This window comes from Muscardinus avellanarius, assembly GCF_963383645.1.
Source record: "Muscardinus avellanarius genome assembly, chromosome: 10".
Classification (NCBI taxonomy): Eukaryota; Metazoa; Chordata; class Mammalia; order Rodentia; family Gliridae; genus Muscardinus; species Muscardinus avellanarius.
The window spans coordinates 82,892,832-82,912,400 of NC_137796.1; the positions used below are offsets into that span (position 1 = coordinate 82,892,832).

General features: G+C 56.0%; 1 protein-coding gene across 1 annotated transcript in view; it reads right to left on the reverse strand.

Annotated features, from left to right (window-relative positions):
* LOC308268772 (general transcription factor II-I repeat domain-containing protein 2B-like) overlaps window positions 1-19,008 on the reverse strand; it is a gene marked incomplete at its 5' end in the record, with an annotated part of 47,227 nt that extends 28,219 nt beyond the window's left edge. Inside the window, 5 exons of the mRNA XM_080703880.1 lie at window positions 1,267-1,295; window positions 1,460-1,643; window positions 4,351-4,470; window positions 5,184-5,322; window positions 18,910-19,008. Coding sequence (XP_080560006.1) covers window positions 1,267-1,295; window positions 1,460-1,643; window positions 4,351-4,470; window positions 5,184-5,322; window positions 18,910-19,008 — 571 coding nt within the window. The remainder of the gene's footprint in view (window positions 1-1,266; window positions 1,296-1,459; window positions 1,644-4,350; window positions 4,471-5,183; window positions 5,323-18,909) is intronic.
* Between the last annotated feature and the right edge of the window lie 561 nt (window positions 19,009-19,569).

Sequence of the window (19,569 nt, forward strand, 5' to 3'; positions counted from 1 at the left end):
GCAGTGCCCGGCCACGCGAAGCACCAAGGAATGGTCAGGTGCTGTTATTCTCATTATCCTGGAGTCAATCACAGAGTCACCTGCCACACTACCCTGCAAGCCTCCTCCTCCTCCTTCTTTTTTTTTTTTAATACTAGGGGTTGAACCCAAGGGCATTCTACTTCAGAGCTACACTTCCAGCCCTTTTCACTTTTTTTTTGGAAACAGGATCTCACTAAATTGCTGAGGGGTGGGCGTCTTGCTAAGCTGCTGAGGCTGCCCTTGAACCTGTGATCCTCCTGTCTCAGCTTCCCAAGCACTGGGATTACAGGCGTGCGCCACCACTCCTGGCTCCAGAGCTTTTTAACATTTTTACTCTGAGCCGGGCGTGGTGGCGCACACTTGTAATCCCCGCGCTTGGGAGGCTGAGGCAGGAGGATCGCACAGGTTCGAAGCCAGCCTCAGCTACTGAGTGAGGATCTCAGGAACTTAGTGAGACCCTGTTTCCAAATAAAATATAAAATAGGCCTCGAAGTATAGCCCAGAGATAGAAAGCCTCTGGGTTCCACCCCTAGTACCACAAAAAAAATTTTTTTTTTACTCAGGTTTTTGTCAAGTTGGCCTCGAACTTGCTATCCCCTGCCTCAGCCTCCCGAGTTGCTGGGATTATAGGCATATACCATGTCCAACTTCCATGCAGCTTTCTGATGGGTCATGTGGCATAGGCTTCCCTGAAGAACCAACCTGCTGAGATCCTGTTCATGTTGAGGGCCAGCTCTTTCATGAACCCCTCATCTAACCATTCTATCCCATTCCCAGGGCTCGCAGGACCTCCTCCATCCATCCTGAGAACTACATACGTCTTCTCTGGGTCTCTGTTGGTTGGTCTCACCCCTTCTCCTAGACCCAAGTCTCAGAAGCACAGGAACATATCCCAGATCCCTTCCTGAACCCAAGAATGCATGGCCCATGTAGGGCTGGCACTCAGAGCCCACAAAGCGATGCCCTGTAGCCACATACTCCTGTGGGCCAGGACAAAGCGGGTCTTGCGGTCCTGCACGGTGCAGGGGCTGAGCTGCAGAGGCGTGGCCCTGCTCTCCTGGCCAGGTGTGTCCCCTGAGCTGCAAGTCCCCTACGGACACCTGCCCGTGCCCCTGGAAGGCCAGAGGTTGCCTCTTTAATGAGGAGAAAGCCAAGGATGTGCCAATGTGTGCATCTTCATTATGAGAAGCAGAAGGGGCCACAGCGACTCGGTGCAGCCACCAGGGATGAGAAGCTGTCACTTACCCAGCTGGCTCTCTGGACCTAGGAAAGGTCTGCAAGAAAACCGACACCCATGTTACCCAGCATGAACACACAAGGAAAAAGGTCATCCATATGTGGACAATCATCTCTTAAACGCAACCGGATATAGTGACTCATTGCAATGAAGCGGGCACTTCATCGGCACATGCTCCGTCGGGGGTGTGGAACAGGTCACCTGTTAACGACGAAGGAGATCCTTGCTTTGTTCTCCAAAATCCATCCCAGGGTAGCGAGGTCATAATTCTCAGGGTGCTGAAAGGTGAGTCCCTCCGGAAGCCCCTGTACCACCACGGCCGCCTGGTCTTGGAGCATCTGTTCATACGGCACGGGCACCATCGCCATCGTCCCTAGTGCTTTGCCTAGGAGAGGAGGAAGGCAGCTTGAGAGGGTATGAGCACAAGAACTCTGCATTGGACTTTGAAGATACAGGAAAAGCATAAAATGAGGGTTGGGGACATAGCTCGGTGGTGGAGTGCTTGCCTAGCTGTGTGAGGCCTGGGGTTCCATCCCCAGGACCACACACACACACACACACACACACACACACACACACACACACACACGCAGTGCATGGTAGCACACTGTAATCTGTAATCTCAGTACTTGGGAAGCTGAGATGGGGATCACAGGTTTGAGGCCAAGCTCAGCAACTCTTAGCAACACCCTCAGCAACTAAGCAAGACCCTGTTTCAAAATAAATAATAAAAGCCGAGTATGGTGGCACACGCTTGTAATCCCAGCATTTGGGAGGCTGAGACAGGAGGATCGTGCAGGTTTGAAGCTAGCCTCAGATGACTTACGAGACCCTGTTTCCAAAGAAAATATAAAATGGGTCTGGGAGTGTAGCCTGGAGGTAAAAGGCCCCTGGGTTCCATCCCCAGTACCATGAAAGAAAAGAAAAGAAAAGAAAAGAAAAGAAAAGAAAAGAAAAGAGAAGAAGGGAGGGAGAGAGGGAGGGAGGAAGGAAGGAAGGAAGGAAGGAAGGAAGGGCATAAATGTGCCTTATTCTTCTAGAAAAAAAAATTCCAACCAAATTTTCTGCTCTGCAGACAGCACACCTTGCTTACCTACGGTGCTAGTGAAAGAGGATGATAATCTCCCAACCCAAAGCTTAACTAACTGTCACTATACCACACCACGCAAATTGTGTGGCCACACACGATCAAGTCACCTGTGGAGAGTTACATCACCATCTTGGGCCCTGTTAGTATCTGCAAAGATTGGAGCCACAGGGCACCAGAACCCCATTTTTCATTAAAAAATGTCATCTGAGACCCTAAGAAGCCATCTTTTTTTTTTTTTTTTTTTTTTTGGTGGTACTGGGGATGAACCCAGGGGCTTTTCTACTTCTGGGCTATACTCCCAGACCTATTTTATATTTTATTTGAAAACAGGGTCACCAGGAGTGGTGGCGCACGCTTGTAATCCCCGTGCTTGGGAGGCTGAGACAGGAGGATCGCATGGGTTCGAAGCCAGCCTCAGCTACTTAGTGAGGCTTTCAGCAACTTAGTGAGACCCTGTTTCCAAATAAAATATAAAAAAAGGTCTGGGAGTATAGCCCGGAGGTAGAAAGCTTCTGGGTTCCACCCCTAGTACCACCAAAAAAAAAAAAAAAAAAAAGAAAAAGAAAATAGGGTCTCTGAGACAGGTGTAGTGGTGCACACTTGTAATCCCCGCGCTTGGGAGGCAGAAACAGGAGGATCACGCAGGTTCGAAACCAGCCTCAGCTACTTAGTGAGACCCTTTTTCCAAATAAGTTATAAAATAGAGCTGGGGATATAGCCCGGAGGTAGAAACCCCCTTGGGTCCTACCCCCCCAGTACCTAAAAAAATAAAATAAAATAAAATGAAATACTACTTTGTAGTTTAAAAAAAATTGTGTAGCTGGGCGTAGTGGTGCACACTTGTAATCCCAGTACTTGGGAGGCTGAGATAGGAGGATCCAGGTTCGCAGACAGCCTTAGCTACTTAGTGAGGCCCTTTGCAAATCAATGAGACCCTGTTTCAAAGTAAAGAATAAAAAATAGGTCTGGTGGTATAGCTTAGAGGTAGAATGTCCCTGGGTTCCATCCCCAGTACTGCAAAAAAAAAAAAAAAAAATTGTGTGTGTGTGTGTGTGTGTGTGTGTGTGTGTGTATATATATATATATGTATATGTACATATATATATGTATATGTGTGTGTACATATATATATGTATATGTGTGTGTACATATATATGTTAAGCTAGGCATAGTGGTGCACACCTGTAATCCCAGTTCAAACAAAACAAAGAAAAAGCCTTGTCTTGCTGGGTACAGTGGGGTATGACTATACTTCCAGTACTTGGGAAGCTGAGATAGGAGGATATAGGTTCAAGGTCAGCTTTGGCAACTTAGCGAGATCTTGTCTCAAAATAGAAAATAAAATAGGGATAGCCATGCCGGGCGTGGTGGAGCAGGCTTGTAATCCCTGCGCTTGGGAGGCTGAGACAGGAGAACTGCACAGGTTCTAAGCCAGCCTCAGCTACTTAGTGAGGCTCTCAGCAACTTAGTGAGACCCTGTTTCCAAATAAAGTATAAAATAGGTCTGGGAGTATAGCCCGGAGGTAGAAAGCCTCTGGGTTCCACCCCCAGTACCACCAAAAAAAAAAAAAAAAAAAAAAAATAGGGCTAGCCAGATGTAGTGGTGCACACTTGTAATCCCAGCATTTGGGAGGGTGAGACAGGAGGATCACGGTTTCACGGCCAGCCTCAGCTACTTAGTGAGGCCCTTCGCAACTCAGCAACACCCTGTTTCAAAATAAAGAATAAAAAATAGGGCTGGGGGTATAGCGTGGAGGAAGAATGCCCTTGGGCTCCATCCCCAGTACTGAAAAAAAAAAAGAAAGAAAGAAAGAGAGAAAAGAAAAACAAAAAAGAAAATGGGACTGAGGGTGTACCTGAGAGGTAGAACGCCTCTGGGTTCAGACTCTAGTATTAAACAAAACCAGTGCATCACATCCTGAGTGATAGGGAAGCAGCTGTCGCAGCGCCATCCTAGTCCTTAGTGACTACTGAGAGAATTCGCTGATAAGGGGGGCTTTACCGTAACACAGGCAGAAGTAGTCCTCCACGGCCTTCCTGAGTATTTCTGTTTCTCCTGAGTGGCCCTGCGTCCCCTTCGCCGGGCACAGGGCCTTCACCTCACTCAGCACATCTGGAACACCTGTGAATGCAAGAGTGGCAGGAGGATCTCAGTTCCTGAACAGACTCAGCTACTTAGTGAGTGATAAGTCGGGTCCCTCCCCTCCCCCACGTGATCTTGCAGCGGGGACAGGAGGCAGAACTTTGGAGGTGGAGATACCTCGAATCCAGGTGCTTTGACACTCCGAGCCTCTGGAGACTACAGATGTCGGGAGATAATTGGCATTCCCACGCTTAGTCCCACCCCCCAAAATACCGGCTTAAAAGCAGAAGTACTTCTGCCCAGCCCGGTGGGTGACTCAGCCAGCCAATTGGGACTGGTCTCTTAGCCCATGACTGGCTGACCCATCTCCGAAGGTGCCGATTAAAAGCAGATTCTGTACATCGCTGGCTGACTGCCTCCTTCATAATCTCCCAAACCTTTAAATCTTTACAGTGAGGTCCTTTGCAACTCAGTGAGACCCTTTTTCAAAATAAAGACTAAACAATAGCGCTGGGGGTGAAGCTCGGAGGTAGAATGCCCCTGGTTTCTAACCCCAATACCACAAAAAAATAAAAAAATAAAAAATGGAGCTGGGGTTGTAGTTCAGAGGTAGAATGCCCCTGGGTTCCATCTCCAATACCTCCCCCCCAAAAAAGTAGAATGCCTCTTGGTGCAATCCCCGGTACTATACGCAATTGCACACATTGGCGTGCGCGCGCGCATGCGCACACACACATACGATGAACACTTACAGAATTTTGCGAAATCTTTCTGCAAATCCTTCCGAGTATTGACAAAAGCACATCCTCTCTCGGTTCCCACCACGAACACGTCAGTCTCATACACCGCAATGCAGGCCACTTCTGCCTTGGACTTGGCCAGTTCTTTACACTAAAATGGAGACAAAGGCACATCTAGAGTTTGTGGAGATTGCTGAAGAGGTCTGTGTGAAGAAAACAATACAAAACTAGGTACAAGGATGCTGAGTGTGGTGGCACAGGCTTGTAATCCCAGTATTTGGGAGGCTCAGGCAGGAGGATCGCAGTTCTCAGACAGCCTCAGCTACTTAGTGAGGCCCCTTGCAACCCAGTGAGACCCTGTTTCAAAATAAAGAATTAAAAAAAAAAATAGGGCTAGGGGTGTAGCTTGGAGGTTGAATGCCCCTGGGTTTCATCTCCAGTATTGCAAAAAACAGAAACAAAACAAAACAAAAAAACAACTAGGTACAAGGGAAAATATTTGTTCAGAATTTTAAAAATCATCAAGAAAGCCAGGCGTGGTGGCGCACGCTTGTAATCCCCACGCTTGGGAGGCTGAGACAGGAGGATTGCACAGGTTCGAAGCCAGCCTCAGCTACTTAGCGAGGCTTTCAGCAACTTAGTGAGACCCTGTTTCCAAATAAAATATAAAAAAAAAAAGGTCTGGGAGTATAGCCCGGAGGTAGAAAAATCATCAAGAAAATAAACTTATCAGATACCATAAATATCATAAGACCCAGAGAAGAACACATTTTTTTTTTATCTACTACTTGATGTGCTTCTCCAATATACGTGCCCTTTTATTACATTTTGGGTGCAGGCGCGCGCGCGTGTGTGTGCGTGTGTGTGTGTGTATGCACGCGCGTGTTACTAGGAGCTGAACTCAGGGATGTTCCACCCCCTCAAAGCTACATCCCAGCTTTTGCTACGTTGCTGAGGCCATGCTCAAACCTACGGTGTGCTTTTCTCGGCCTCTTTAAGTACTAGGTTTACTCAGTTTTGACTATAATTTTATACTATCATTTTCTATGGCTAGTCGAGAGAGTTAATTTAATATTCCTTCCAACATGGTAGAGATCATATCTTACCACCATCTGCCTAAGATGTTATACATGAAGCCACAGCACTTAATGTCTGTCCTGCTGGGTTTCAGTATTGCTTTGGTCTCCTCTCTCCCTTTCTCTCTCTCTTCCTCCCTCCCTCCCTCTCTTCCTTCCTTCCCTTCCTTCCTTTCTTTTTTGGGGCACTTGAGATTAATCTCAGGAGCATTTTACCTCCATGCTACACCCCCAGCCCTATTTTATTTTTTATTTTGAAACAAGGTCTCACTAAGTTGCAGAGGATCTTGCTAAATTGCTGAGGCTGGTCGCAAATCTGCAGTTCTCCTGTTACAACCTCCCAAGTACCGGTATTACAGATGTAGGCCACCATACCTGATGTCTATTTATTTTGAAACAGAATCTCACTAAATAGTGGACGGCCTTGCTAATTGCTGAGGCTGACCCCCACCAAGCCTGGCTTGATTCTCCCTTCTCCTTCCTCCTCCTCCATTTTTTTTTTTTTTTTTTTTTTTTTTTTTTGCAGAACCGTGGATGGAACCCAGGGGCATTCTACCTCCTAGCTACACCACCAGCCCTATTTATTTATTTATTTATTTATTTATTTATTGTACTAGGGATTGAAATTTCTTATCCAATTTTCCCTTGCCATTTACATTTCAGATGTAAATAGATGCATGTGAATAGATTAGATTATCAATTTATCTCTGAATTTAGACAAAAATAGTCTCAAACCAAAGTAACAAAGATACCTTCATTAAGCCTCCCATTTGCAAAGTTTAAATGTATAGAAATACATCCATAATGTGGGCTGCCGGTATAGTTTGCCTATCATGTGCAAGGCCCTGGGTTCCATTCCCACCATGTCTGGCTTCCCAAAACCAAAAACAGAATTACATCATAATATTAAAAAATCAGTAAATAATAGATGAGCTCACCATCTTCTATTAAGAATACCCTTATGCTGGGTGTGGTGGCGCACGCTTGTAATCCCAGCATTTGGGAGGCTGAGACCGGAGGATCTCGGTTCGTGGCCAGCCTCAGCTACTTAATGAGGCCCTTTGCAACTGAGTGAGACCCTGTTTCACAATAAAGAATATAAAAAGAGGCCAGCCGAACTGCGCGTAGCACGCCAGACCCCTGGAGAAACCAGGCCCAGTAAGACGCTGGGTTCTGGGCAGGGGTCGCGGGCGGGGCACGCCTAATGGGGCCCGGGTCACGGGACTCTGGGCCCCGGCCAAACTGCGCGTAGCACGCCAGACCCCTGGAGAAACCAGACCCAGTAAGACGCTGGGTTCTGGGCGGGGGTCGCGGGCTGGGCACGCCAGATGGGGCCCGGGTCGCGGGACTCTGGGCCCCTGCCGAACTGCGCATAGCACGCCAGACCCCTGGAGAAACCAGACCCAGTAAGACGCTGGGTTCTGGGCGGGGGTCGCGGGCTGGGCACGCCAGATGGGGCCCGGGTCGCGGGACTCTGGGCCCCAGGCAGAACTGCGAGTAGCACGCCAGATCCCTGGAGAAACCAGGCCCAGTAAGACGCTGGGTTCTGGGCAGGGGTCGCGCGCGGCGCACAAAAGCTGGGGCCTGGGTCGCGGGACCCTGGGCCCCGGGCCGAACTGCGCGTAGCACGCCAGACCCCTGGAGAAACCAGGCCCAGTAAGACGCTGGGTTCTGGGCGGGGGTCGCGGGCGGGGCACACCTAATGGGGCCCGGGTCGCGGGACTCTGGGCCCCAGCCGAACTGTGCGTAGCACGCCAGACCCCTGGAGAAACCAGGCCCAGTAAGACGCTGGGTTCTGGGCAGGGGTCGCGGGCGGGGCACGCCAGATGGGGCCCAGGTCGTGGGACTCTGGGCCCCAGGCCGAACTGCGAGTAGCATGCCAGACCCCTGGAGAAACAAGGCCCAGTAAGATGCTGGGTTCTGGGCGGGGTCGAGCACAGGGCACGCCAGCTGGGGCCTGGATCGCGGGACTCTGGGTCCCAGCCGAACTGCGAGTAGCACGCCAGACCCCTGGAGAAACCGGGCCCAGAACAGAAAAAGATAAAGAAAAATATCGGAGAGGTGGTAAGAAAGCCGTTATGGATGCCAGGACACTGGAGATGCAGACGAAACTTATCTAAATGCACTGGAACTTATGGAAAAATTCGCCGTGAAAGAGGACTGCTATTTCTCTATATTGTTAAGAATCTCAGACATCACATATAAGGAGAGAGTTTAGCGGAGACCAAGGAGAAATGCGGTGTTGAAAGAGTTCTTCGCGATGGTGGTAGAGACTTGTATTCAGGAGAAGCAGAAACCGGATCTTACCAACTTTATTTTTTTGGAGAAATTACACCAAATGTCGAATGCTACCATCACGCATGCTTAGGAACACTGGACAACATTCAGAGTGGAAAAAGAGCCTGGGAAGGATTTGAAACGGTGGAGGCAGTGGCAATGCCAGTGGCCAATATTCGGGGGAGGCAGAGATCTGATACATTACAACTGGATCCTTTGAAATACTAACCACAGAGACAGTGATCGGAACCTGCTGAGGGGTTAGGCGGGCGCCGGGGCCAGTGGCCGACATCGGAGCTTGCTGTGAGGCAAGGCCACTACTGAGGCCTCCGTGGCCGGGATTGGAACCTGCAGAGGGGTTAGACTGATGCTGGGGCCAGCGAGGCCGGCATTGGAGCCTGCCATGATGCAAGGCTTGTGCTAGGGCCTCCGAGGTCGGGTCCGGAACTTGCTGAGGGGTTAGGCCGGTGCTGGGGTCAGTGAGGCCGGCATCGGAGCCTGCCGTGAAGCAAAGCCGGTACTGGGGCCTCCGAGGCCAGGATAAGAGCCTGCCGAGGGGTTAGGCCGGTGCTGGGGCCTCCGAGGCCAGGATAAGAGCCTGCTGAGGGGTTAGGCCGGTGCTGGGGCCAGGGAGGCCGGCATCGGAGCCTGCCTTGAGGCATGACCAGTGCTGGGGCCTCCGAGGCCAGGATCGGAGCATGCCGAGGGGTTAGGCTGCTGCTGGGGCCAGCGAGGCCGGCATCGGAGCCTGCCTTGAGGCAAGGCCGGTACTGGGGCCTCCGAGGCCAGGACAAGAGCCTGCTGAGGGGTTAGGCCGGTGCTGGGGCCAGCAAGGCCGGCATCGGAGCCTGCCTTGAGGCATGACCAGTGCTGGGGCCTCTGAGGCCGGGATCGGAGCCTGCCGAGGGGTTAGGCCGCTGCTGGGGCCAGCGAGGCCGGCATCGGAGCCTGCCTTGAGGCAAGGCCGGTACTGGGGCCTCTGAGGCCGGGATCGGAGCCTGCCGAGGGGTTAGGCCGCTGCTGGGGCCAGTGAGGCCGGCATCGGAGCCTGCCGTGAGGCAAGGCCGGTGCTGGGGCCTCCGAGGCCAGGATAAGAGCCTGCTGAGGGGTTAGGCCGGTGCTGGGGCCAGCGAGGCCGGCATTGGAGCCTGCCTTGAGGCATGACCAGTGCTGGGGCCTCCGAGGCCAGGATCGGAGCATGCCGAGGGGTTAGGCCGGTACTGGGGCCAGCGAGGCCGGCATCAGAGCCTGCCTTGAGGCAAGGCCGGTACTGGGGCCTCCGAGGCCAGGACAAGAGCCTGCTGAGGGGTTAGGCCGGTGCTGGGGCCAGCAAGGCCGGCATCGGAGCCTGCCTTGAGGCATGACCAGTGCTGGGGCCTCCGAGGCCGGGATCGGAGCCTGCCGAGGGGTTAGGCCGCTGCTGGGGCCAGCGAGGCCAGCATCGGAGCCTGCCGTGAGGCAAGGCCGGTACTGGGGCCTCCGAGGCTGGGATCGGAGCCTGCCGAGGGGTTAGGCCGCTGCTGGGGCCAGTGAGGCCGGCATCGGAGCCTGCCGTGAGGCAAGGCCGGTGCTGGGGCCTCCGAGGCCAGGATAAGAGCCTGCTGAGGGGTTAGGCCGGTGCTGGGGCCAGCGAGGCCGGCATCGGAGCCTGCCTTGAGGCATGACCAGTGCTGGGGCCTCCGAGGCCAGGATCGGAGCATGCCGAGGGGTTAGGCCGCTGCTGGGGCCAGCGAGGCCGGCATCGGAGCCTGCCTTGAGGCAGGGCCGGTACTGGGGCCTCCGAGGCCAGGACAAGAGCCTGCCGAGGGGTTAGGCCGGTGCTGGGGCCAGCGAGGCCGGCATCGGAGCCTGCCTTGAGGCAAGGCCGGTACTGGGGCCTCTGAGGCCGGGATCGGAGCCTGCCGAGGGGTTAGGCCGCTGCTGGGGCCAGCGAGGCCGGCATCGGAGCCTGCCGTGAGGCAAGGCCGGTACTGGGGCCTCCGAGGCCAGGATAAGAGCCTGCTGAGGGGTTAGGCCGGTGCTGGGGCCAGCGAGGCCGGCATCGGAGCCTGCTGTGAGGCAAGGCCGGTACTGGGGCCTCCGAGGCCAGGATAAGAGCTTGCCGAGGGGTTAGGCCGGTGCTGGGGCCAACGAGGCCGGCAGCGGAGCCTGCCGTGAGGCATGACCAGTGCTGGGGCCTCCGAGGCCGGGATCGGAGCATGCCGAGGGGTTAGGCCGGTGCTGGGGCCAGCGAGGCCGGCATCGGAGCCTGCCTTGAGGCAAGGCCGGTACTGGGGCCTCCGAGGCCAGGATAAGAGCCTGCCGAGGGGCTAGGCCGGTGCTGGGGCCAGCGAGGCCGGCATCGGAGCCTGCCTTGAGGCAAGGCCGGTACTGGGGCCTCCGAGGCTGGGATCGGAGCCTGCCGAGGGGTTAGGCCGCTGCTGGGGCCAGTGAGGCCGGCATCGGAGCCTGCCGTGAGGCAAGGCCGGTGCTGGGGCCTCCGAGGCCAGGATAAGAGCCTGCTGAGGGGTTAGGCCAGTGCTGGGGCCAGCGAGGCCGGCATCGGAGCCTGCCTTGAGGCATGACCGGTGCTGGGGCCTCCGAGGCCAGGATCGGAGCATGCCGAGGGGTTAGGCCGCTGCTGGGGCCAGCGAGGCCGGCATCGGAGCCTGCCTTGAGGCAAGGCCGGTACTGGGGCCTCCGAGGCCAGGACAAGAGCCTGCCGAGGGGTTAGGCCGGTGCTGGGGCCAGCGAGGCCGGCATCGGAGCCTGCCTTGAGGCAAGGCCGGTACTGGGGCCTCTGAGGCCGGCATCGGAGCCTGCCGAGGGGTTAGGCCGCTGCTGGGGCCAGTGAGGCCGGCATCGGAGCCTGCCGTGAGGCAAGGCCGGTACTGGGGCCTCCGAGGCCAGGATAAGAGCCTGCTGAGGGGTTAGGCCGGTGCTGGGGCCAGCGAGGCCGGCATCGGAGCCTGCTGTGAGGCAAGGCCGGTACTGGGGCCTCCGAGGCCAGGATAAGAGCTTGCCGAGGGGTTAGGCCGGTGCTGGGGCCAACGAGGCCGGCAGCGGAGCCTGCCGTGAGGCATGACCAGTGCTGGGGCCTCCGAGGCCGGGATCGGAGCATGCCGAGGGGTTAGGCCGGTGCTGGGGCCAGCGAGACCGGCATCGGAGCCCACCGTGAGGCAAGGCCGGTACTGGGGCCTCCGAGGCCAGGATAAGAGCCTGCCGAGGGGTTAGGCCAGTGCTGGGGCCAGTGAGGCCGGCATCGGAGCCTGCCTTGAGGCAAGGCCGGTACTGGGGCCTCCGAGGCCGGGATCGGAGCATGCCGAGGGGTTAGGCTGGTGCTGGGGCCAGCGAGGCCGGCATCGGAGCCTGCCGTGAGGCAAGGCCGGTACTGGGGCCTCCGAGGCCAGGATAAGCGCCTGCCAAGGGGTTAGGCCGGTGCTGGGGCCAGCGAGGCCGGCATCGGAGCCTGCCTTGAGGCATGACCAGTGCTGGGGCCTCCGAGGCCGGGATCGGAGCCTGCCGAGGGGTTAGGCCGCTGCTGGGGCCAGCGAGGCCGGCATCGGAGCCTGCCGTGAGGCAAGGCCGGTACTGGGGCCTCCGAGGCCAGGACAAGAGCCTGCCGAGGGGTTAGGCCGGTGCTGGGGCCAGCGAGGCCGGCATCGGAGCCTGCCGTGAGGCAAGGCCGGTACTGGGGCCTCTGAGGCCGGGATCGGAGCCTGCCGAGGGGTTAGGCCGCTGCTGGGGCCAGTGAGGCCGGCATCGGAGCCTGCCGTGAGGCAAGGCCGGTACTGGGGCCTCGAGGCCAGGATAAGAGCCTGCCGAGGGGTTAGGCCAGTGCTGGGGCCAACGAGGCCGGCAGCGGAGCCTGCCGTGAGGCATGACCAGTGCTGGGGCCTCCGAGGCCGGGATCGGAGCGTGCTGAGGGGTTAGGCCGGTGCTGGGGCCAGCGAGGCCGGCATCAGAGCCTGCCGTGAGGCATTACCAGTGTTGGGGCCTCCGAGGCCAGGATTGGAATCCTGCCAAGGGGTTAGACCGGTGCAGGGGCCAATGGCCAGCTTCGGAGCCTGCCGTGAGGCATTACCAGTGTTGGGGCCTCCGAGGCCAGGATTGGAATCCTGCCAAGGGGTTAGACCGGTGCAGGGGCCAATGGCCAGCTTCGGAGCCTGGCGTGAGGCAAGTTCACTCCTGTGGCCTCCAAGGTCGGGACCAAAGCCAGCTTAGGGGTTTGACCGGTTCAGGGGCCAGCGAGACCAGAACTGGGTCCTCCCATGAGGCAAGGCCGCTGCGTGAGCCAGCGAGGTCTGGATCAGTCCACTGAGTAGCCAGGCCACTACTGGGACCATCAAGAGTGGGATTGGTACTTGCAACGCAGCATGCACAGAGAAACATCACAGAAAATATAAATCAGATGCTTCTCTTAATCAGCAATAACTAGGAGGAAAAGGGCAACAGGAAGAGGTTGAGCTATAGAAAGGGCCCTATAGTGAAGCAACTAAAGTGACCAATCAGAGGGTATGTAATACTGGAGGACGGAGCCTCTTTAAAATGCAGGAGGTACATAAACAAATGTATCAAAGTAAATCACCAAAGAAGTGTGGGATGGAGGGAGGGGGAGGGAATGGGATGGGGGCTGGAGGAGGGCTAATTGGATGATGTGTGCTTGTATATCCTCTCAAGTCTTGTACTCCAATGTGATTGATATATGACTACAATGCACCAATTTAAAAAATAAATTAAAAAAAAAATGAAAAAAAAAAAAAAAGAATATAAAAAGAGGGAAGGGGGTGTCGCTCAGAGGTAGAATGCCTCTGGGTTCCATACCCGTAAAAAAAAAAAAAAAAAAAAAAGAATACCCTTATTCAGACAAAATATACACACTGGAGTTACAATTCTGCATCCATAGTTGGCTGGGTTATATTTGTAAGCACAGGACAGAGAAACAGGTCAATGTCAAAAGCGACGCCGGAGCCGGGCGTGGTGGGACACGCTTATAATCCCACTACTTGGGAGGCTGAGAAAAGAGGCTCAAAAGTTTCCAGTCAGCCTCAGCTACTTCGCGAGGCCCTCTGCAACTTACTGAGACCCTGTTTCAAAATAAAGAATAGCTGGGCGTGGTGGTGCACGCTTGTAATCTCCGCACTTGGGAGGCAGAGACAAAAGGATCGCGCAGGTTCAAAGCCAGCCATGCTGGCTTAAAGAGACCCTGTTTCCAAATAAAATATAAAATAGGTCTGGGAGTGAAGCCTGGAGGTAGAAGGGTTTCCAGGAACCCCAGTACCACACACACACACACAGAATAAAAAGTAGGGCTGAGGGAGCACGCTGGACCCCTGGAGAAACCGGGTCCCGGGTCCCAGGACCCTGGGCCGCAGGCGGGGTCGTGCGAGGCACACTGGACCCCCGGAAGAAGCGGGGCCCAGGCCACAGGACCCTGGGTCCTGGGCAGGGGTCGCATGGGGCACGCAGGACCCCAGAAGAACCGGGCCTGGGCCGCAGTGCTACTGAGTGCCTGATCCCACAACCTCCTCAAACCACACATACTGTCTTCTCTTATTAAAAAAAAAAAAAGGAAAAGAAAAAGAAAAAAAAGAAAAGAAAAATATCGGAGAGGGGTCAAGAAGGCCGTGGCGGATGCCAGGATACTGGAGATGCATATAAAACTTATCCAAATGAACTGGAACTTTTGGAAAAATTCCCCGCAAAGGAGGACTGCTTCTTCTCTACATTCTTAAGAATCCTGGACATCACCTGTAAGGAGAGAGTTTAGCAGAGACCTAGGAGGAAGGCGGTGTTGGAAGCGGTCACCATGATGGCAGTGGAGACTTGTATTCAGAAGAGGCAGAAATCTGATCCTACCAACCTTATTTTTTGGAGAAATTACACGAAATGATGAATTCTACCGTTGCACATGCTTAGGAACACTGGACAACATTCAGAGTGGAAAAAGAGCTTGGGAAAGATTTGAAATGATGGAGGCAGTGGCAATGGCAGTGGCCAGTACTCAGGGGAGGTAGAGATCTGATACATTACACCTGGAACTTTTGAAGTAATAACCCCAGAGGCAGAATGCTACCACCATGCACCCTCAGGAATGTGGGACAATCTGCTGGGTGAAGAGGGTGCTCGGATTGGAGCCTGCCGTGAGGAAGGGTCAGTGCTGGGGCCTCCGAGGCCGGGATCGGAGCCTGCCGAGGGGTTAGGCTGGTGCTGGGGCCAGTGAAGCCGGGATCAGAGCCTGCCATGAGGCAAGGCCAGTGCTGGGGCCTTCAAAAATGGGATCGGAGCCTGCCGAGGGGTTAGACCGGTGCCGGGGCCAGCAAGGCCAGGATTGGAGCCTGCCGTGAAGCAAGGCTGGTGCTGGGGCCTCCGAGGCCGGGATCGGAGACTGCTGAGGGGTTAGGCTTGTGCCAGGGTCAGCAAGGTCGGAATCAGAGCCTACCGTGCTGGGGCCTCCAAGGCCTGGATTGGAGCCTGCCTAGGGGTAAGGCCAGTACCAGGGCCAGTGAGGCCGGGATTGGGGCCTGCCGTGAGGCACGGCCGCTACTAAGGCCTCCGAGGCCAGGATTGGAGACTGCCGAGGGGTTAGCCCGGTGCCAGGGCCAGCGAGGCTGGGATCGGAGCCTGCTCTGAGGCAAGGACGGTGCTGGGGCCTCTGAGGCCAGGATCGGAGCCTGCAAAGGGGTTAGGCTGGTGCCGGGGCCAGCGAGGCCGGAATTGGAGCCTGCCACAAGGCAAGGCCGGTGCTGGGGCCTCTGAGGCCAGGATCGGAGCCTGCCGAGGGGTTAGGCTGGTGCCGGGGCCAGCGAGGCTGGTATTGGAGCCTGCCATGAGGCAAGGCCAGCACTGGGGCCTCTGAGGCTAGAATCGGAGACTTCCGAGGGATAGTCCAGTGCCAGGGCCAGCGAGGCCGGGATTGGAGCCTGCCGTGAGGCAAGGCCGGTGCTGGGGCCTCCAAGGCCAGGAACGGAGCCTTTCAAGGGGTTAGGCTGGTGCCGGGGTCAGCAAGGTCGGAATCAGAGCCTGCCATGCTGGGGCATCCGAGGCCTGGATTGGAGCCTGCCTAGGGGTAAGGCCGGTGCCGGGGCCAGTGAGGCCAGGATCAGGGCCTGCCATGAGGCACGGCCACAACTAAGGCCTCTGAGGCCAGGATCGGAGCCTGCCGAGAGGGTAGGCCGGTGCTGGGGCCAGCGAGTCTGGGAGCAGAGCCTGCCGTGAGGCAAGGCCAGTTCTGGGGCCTCTGAGGCCGGGATCAGAGCCTGCCGAGAGGGTAGGCCAGTACCGGGGCCAGCGGTCGGCATCGGAGCCTGCCTTGAGGCAAGGCCGCTACTGAGGCCTCCGAGACTGGGATCAGAGCCTGCCGAGGGGTTAGGCCGGTGTTGGGGCCAGCGAGGCTGGGATCTGAGTCTGCCATGAGGCAAGGCCGGTGCTGTTGCCCTCAAGGCCTGGATTGGAGCCTGCTGAGGGGTAAGGCCAGGGCCGGGGCCAGCGAGGCCAGGATCAAAGCCTACCATGAGGCACGGCCACTACTAAGGCCTCCAAGGCTGGGACTGGAGCCTGCTGAGAGGGTAGGCCAGTGCCGGGGCCAGCGAGGCTGGGATTGGAGCCTGCCATGAGGCAAGGCTGGTATTGGGGCCTCCAAGGCCAGGATCGGAGCCTGCCGAGGGGTTAGGCCGGTGCCGGGACCAGCGAGTCTGGGAGCAGAGCCTGCCGTGAGGCAAGGCCAGTGCCAGGGCCTCCGAGGCCAGGATTGGATCCTGCCAAGGGGTAAGGCTGGTGCCAGGGCCAGCGAGGCCGGGATCGGAGCCTTCCATGAGGCACGGCAGCTACTAAGCCCTCTGAGGCCAGGATCAGAGCCTGCCAAAGGGTTAGGCCATTGCCAGAGCCAGTGAATCTGGGATCGGAGTCTGCCGTGAGGCAAGGCCAGTGCTGGGGCCCTCAAGGCCTAGATTGGAGCCTGCCGAGGGGTAGGCTAGTGCCAGGGCCAGAGAGGCCGGGATCAGATCCTGCCGTGAGGCAAGGCTGGAGCTGGGGCCTCCGAGGCTGGGATTGGAGCCTGATGAGAGGGTAGGCCAGTGCTGGGGCCAGCAAGGCTGGGATCGGAGCCTACCATGAGGTAAGGCTGGTGTTGGGGCCTCCGAGGCTGGGATCGGAGCTTGCTGAGGGGTTAGGCCAGTGCTGGGCCCAGTGAATCTGGGAGCAGAGCCTGCCATGAGGCAAGGCCGGTGCTGGGGCCTCCGAGGCCTGGATTGGAGCCTGCCGAGGGGTAAGGAGGCCGGGATCGGAGCTTGCCATGAGGCACAGCTGCTACTAAGGTCTGAGGCCAGGCCGGGATCAGAGCCTGCTGAGGGGTTAGGCCGGTGCCGAGGCTAGCGAGGCCAGGATCAGAGCCTGCCGTGAGGCAAGGCCGATGCCGGTGCCTCCGAGGCCAGGATTGGATCCTGCCGAGGTTACCGGTAAGGCTGGTGCCTGGGCCAGTGAGGCCGGGATCGGAGCCTGCCGTGAGGCACGGCTGCTACTAAGGCCTCTGAGGCCAAAATCAGAGCCTGCCGAGGGGTTAGGCCATTGGCAGGGCAAGCGAGGCCGGGATCAAAGTCTGCCGTGAGGCAAGGCCAGTGCTGGGGCCCTTGAGTCCTGGATTGGAGCTGACAAGGGGTAGGCCAGTGCCGGGGCCAGCGAGGCTGGGATCAGAGCCTTCTGTGAGGCAAGGCCAGTGCCAGGGCCTCCGAGGCCAGGATTGAAGCCTGCCGAGGGGTTAGGCCAGTGCTGGGGCCAGCAGTCGGGAGCGGAGCCTGCCGTGAGGCAAGGCCGATGCTGGCGCCTCCGAGGCCTTGATTCGAGCCTGCTGAGAGGTTAGACCAGTGCCGGGGCCAGTGAGGCTGGGATTGGAGCCTGCGGTGAGAGGCATGACCGCTACTAAGGCTTCTGAGGCCGGGATCAGAGCCTGCTGAGGGGTTAGGCCGGTGCCGGGGCCAGAGAGGCCAGGATCAGAGCCTGCCATGAGGCAAGGCCAGTGCTGGGGCCTCCGAGGCCGGGATTGGAGCCTGCTGAGGGGTAGGCCGGTGCCGGGGCCAGCAGTCGGCATCGGAGCCTGCTCTGAAGCAAGGCTGGTGCTGGGGCCTCCAAGGCTGGGACTGAAGCCTGCCGAGGGGTAGGCCGGTGCCAGTGCTGGGGCCAGTGGCCGGTATCGGAGCCTGCCTTGAGGCAAGGCAGCTACTGAGGCCTCCGAGGCTGGGATTGGAGCCTGCCAAGGGGTTAGGCTGGTGCCAGGGCCAACAAGGCAGGATTGGAGCCTGCCGTGAGGCAAGGCCGGTGCTAGGGCCTCCAAGGCCAGGATAGGAGTCTGTTGAGGGGTTAGGCTGGTGCCAGGGTCAGTGAGGCTGGGACAGAGCCTGCCTTGAGGCTAGGCCGGTGCTGGAGCCACCGAGGCCGGGATCGGAGCCTTCCGAGGGGTTAGGCCAGTGTGGGGGCCAGCGAGGCCAGAATCGGGGCCTCCCATGAGGCAAGGCTGCTGCTTGAGCCAGCGAGGTCTGGATCAGTCCACCGGGTAGCCAGGCCACTACTGGGGCTGTCAAGAGTGGGATCGGTACTTGCAACACGGCATGCACAGAGAAATAATCGCAGAAAATAAAAACCAGATGCTTCTCCTAATCACTAATAACTAGGAGGAAAGGGGCAACAGGAAGAGGTCGAGCTAATGAAAGGGCCCTATAGTGAAATAATTAAGGTGACCAATCAGAGGGTATGGAATAGGGGAGGATGGAGCCTCTTTAAAACTCAGGAGGTACATAAACAAATATATCAAAGTTAATCACCAAACAAATATGGGATTGAGGGAGGGGGAGGGAATGGGATAGGGAGCGGATGAGGGCTAATTGGATGATGTGTGCTTGTATATCCTCTCAAGTCTTGTATTCCAATGTGATATATGATTACAGTGCACCAATAAAAATAAATTAAAAAATAAAATAAAATAAAAGCAAGAAAAAAAAAAAGTAGGGCTGGGGGTATAGCTCAGAGGTAGAATGCCACTGTGTCCATCCCCAGTACCGCAAAAAAATAAAAATGAACGTCATACATTTATTGGTTTATTTTATTTTTTGTGGTACTGGGGGTGGAACCCAGGGGCTCTTCTACTATTTCCGGGCTATACTCCCAGAACTATTTTTTATACTTTATTTGGAAACAGAGTCTCACTAAGTTGCTGAGAGCCTCACTAAGTAGCTGAGGCTGGCTTTGAACCTGTGCAATCCTCCTCTCTCAGCCTCCCAAGTGCAGGGATTACAAGTGTGCGCCACCACGCCTGGCTATATTTATTGGTTTATAAAAACCAGTCAACCTTCTCCACAGGCCTAATCCTATCCAGTTCAAGTAGGAATGTGTGGCAGAACCACAGACCGTCTCACCATGGACTCCAGAGCAGACATGAGGAAGGTCACTACCATCCTGCTCTCCGAGGACTCCTCGTCTTCCGCGGGTAGGGTGGACATTGCAACTTGAGCCATGACCCCTGTGCAAGAGAAGCAAGGAGCAAGTGAGTGAAGAAACCCGGGTCCACGATGCATGTTTAGAGCTGTGATGTGCTGCAGATCTAGCTCAGACCTTCCTTTGGCATAAAGTAGCTGACAGTTAATGGCATTTAGCGATTTAGCGACCTCCTAGATCTCCCGGATAGGAATGTTAACTTTCTTTTTTCTTTCTTTCTTTCTTTTTTTTTTTTTTTTTTGTGGTACTGGGGTTCCTGGAAACCCTTCTACCTCCGGGCTACACTTCCAGACCTATCTTTATTTGGAAAATGGGTCTCTTAGGCCAGCGCGGCTGGCTTTGAACCTGCGCGATCCTCCTGTCTCCGCCTCCCAAGCGTGGGGATTACAAGCGTGCACCACCATGCCCGGTGGAGTGTTAACTTTCATAAAGTACATTTTCCACTAAACTTACACCCTACTTCCCTATAACATAAACTAGGGTATTATTATTATTATTAGTGTGTGTGTGTGTGTGTGTGTGCGCGCGTGTGTGTGTGTATGTTACTGAGGGTGGAATCCAGGGGCATTCTACCTCCGGGC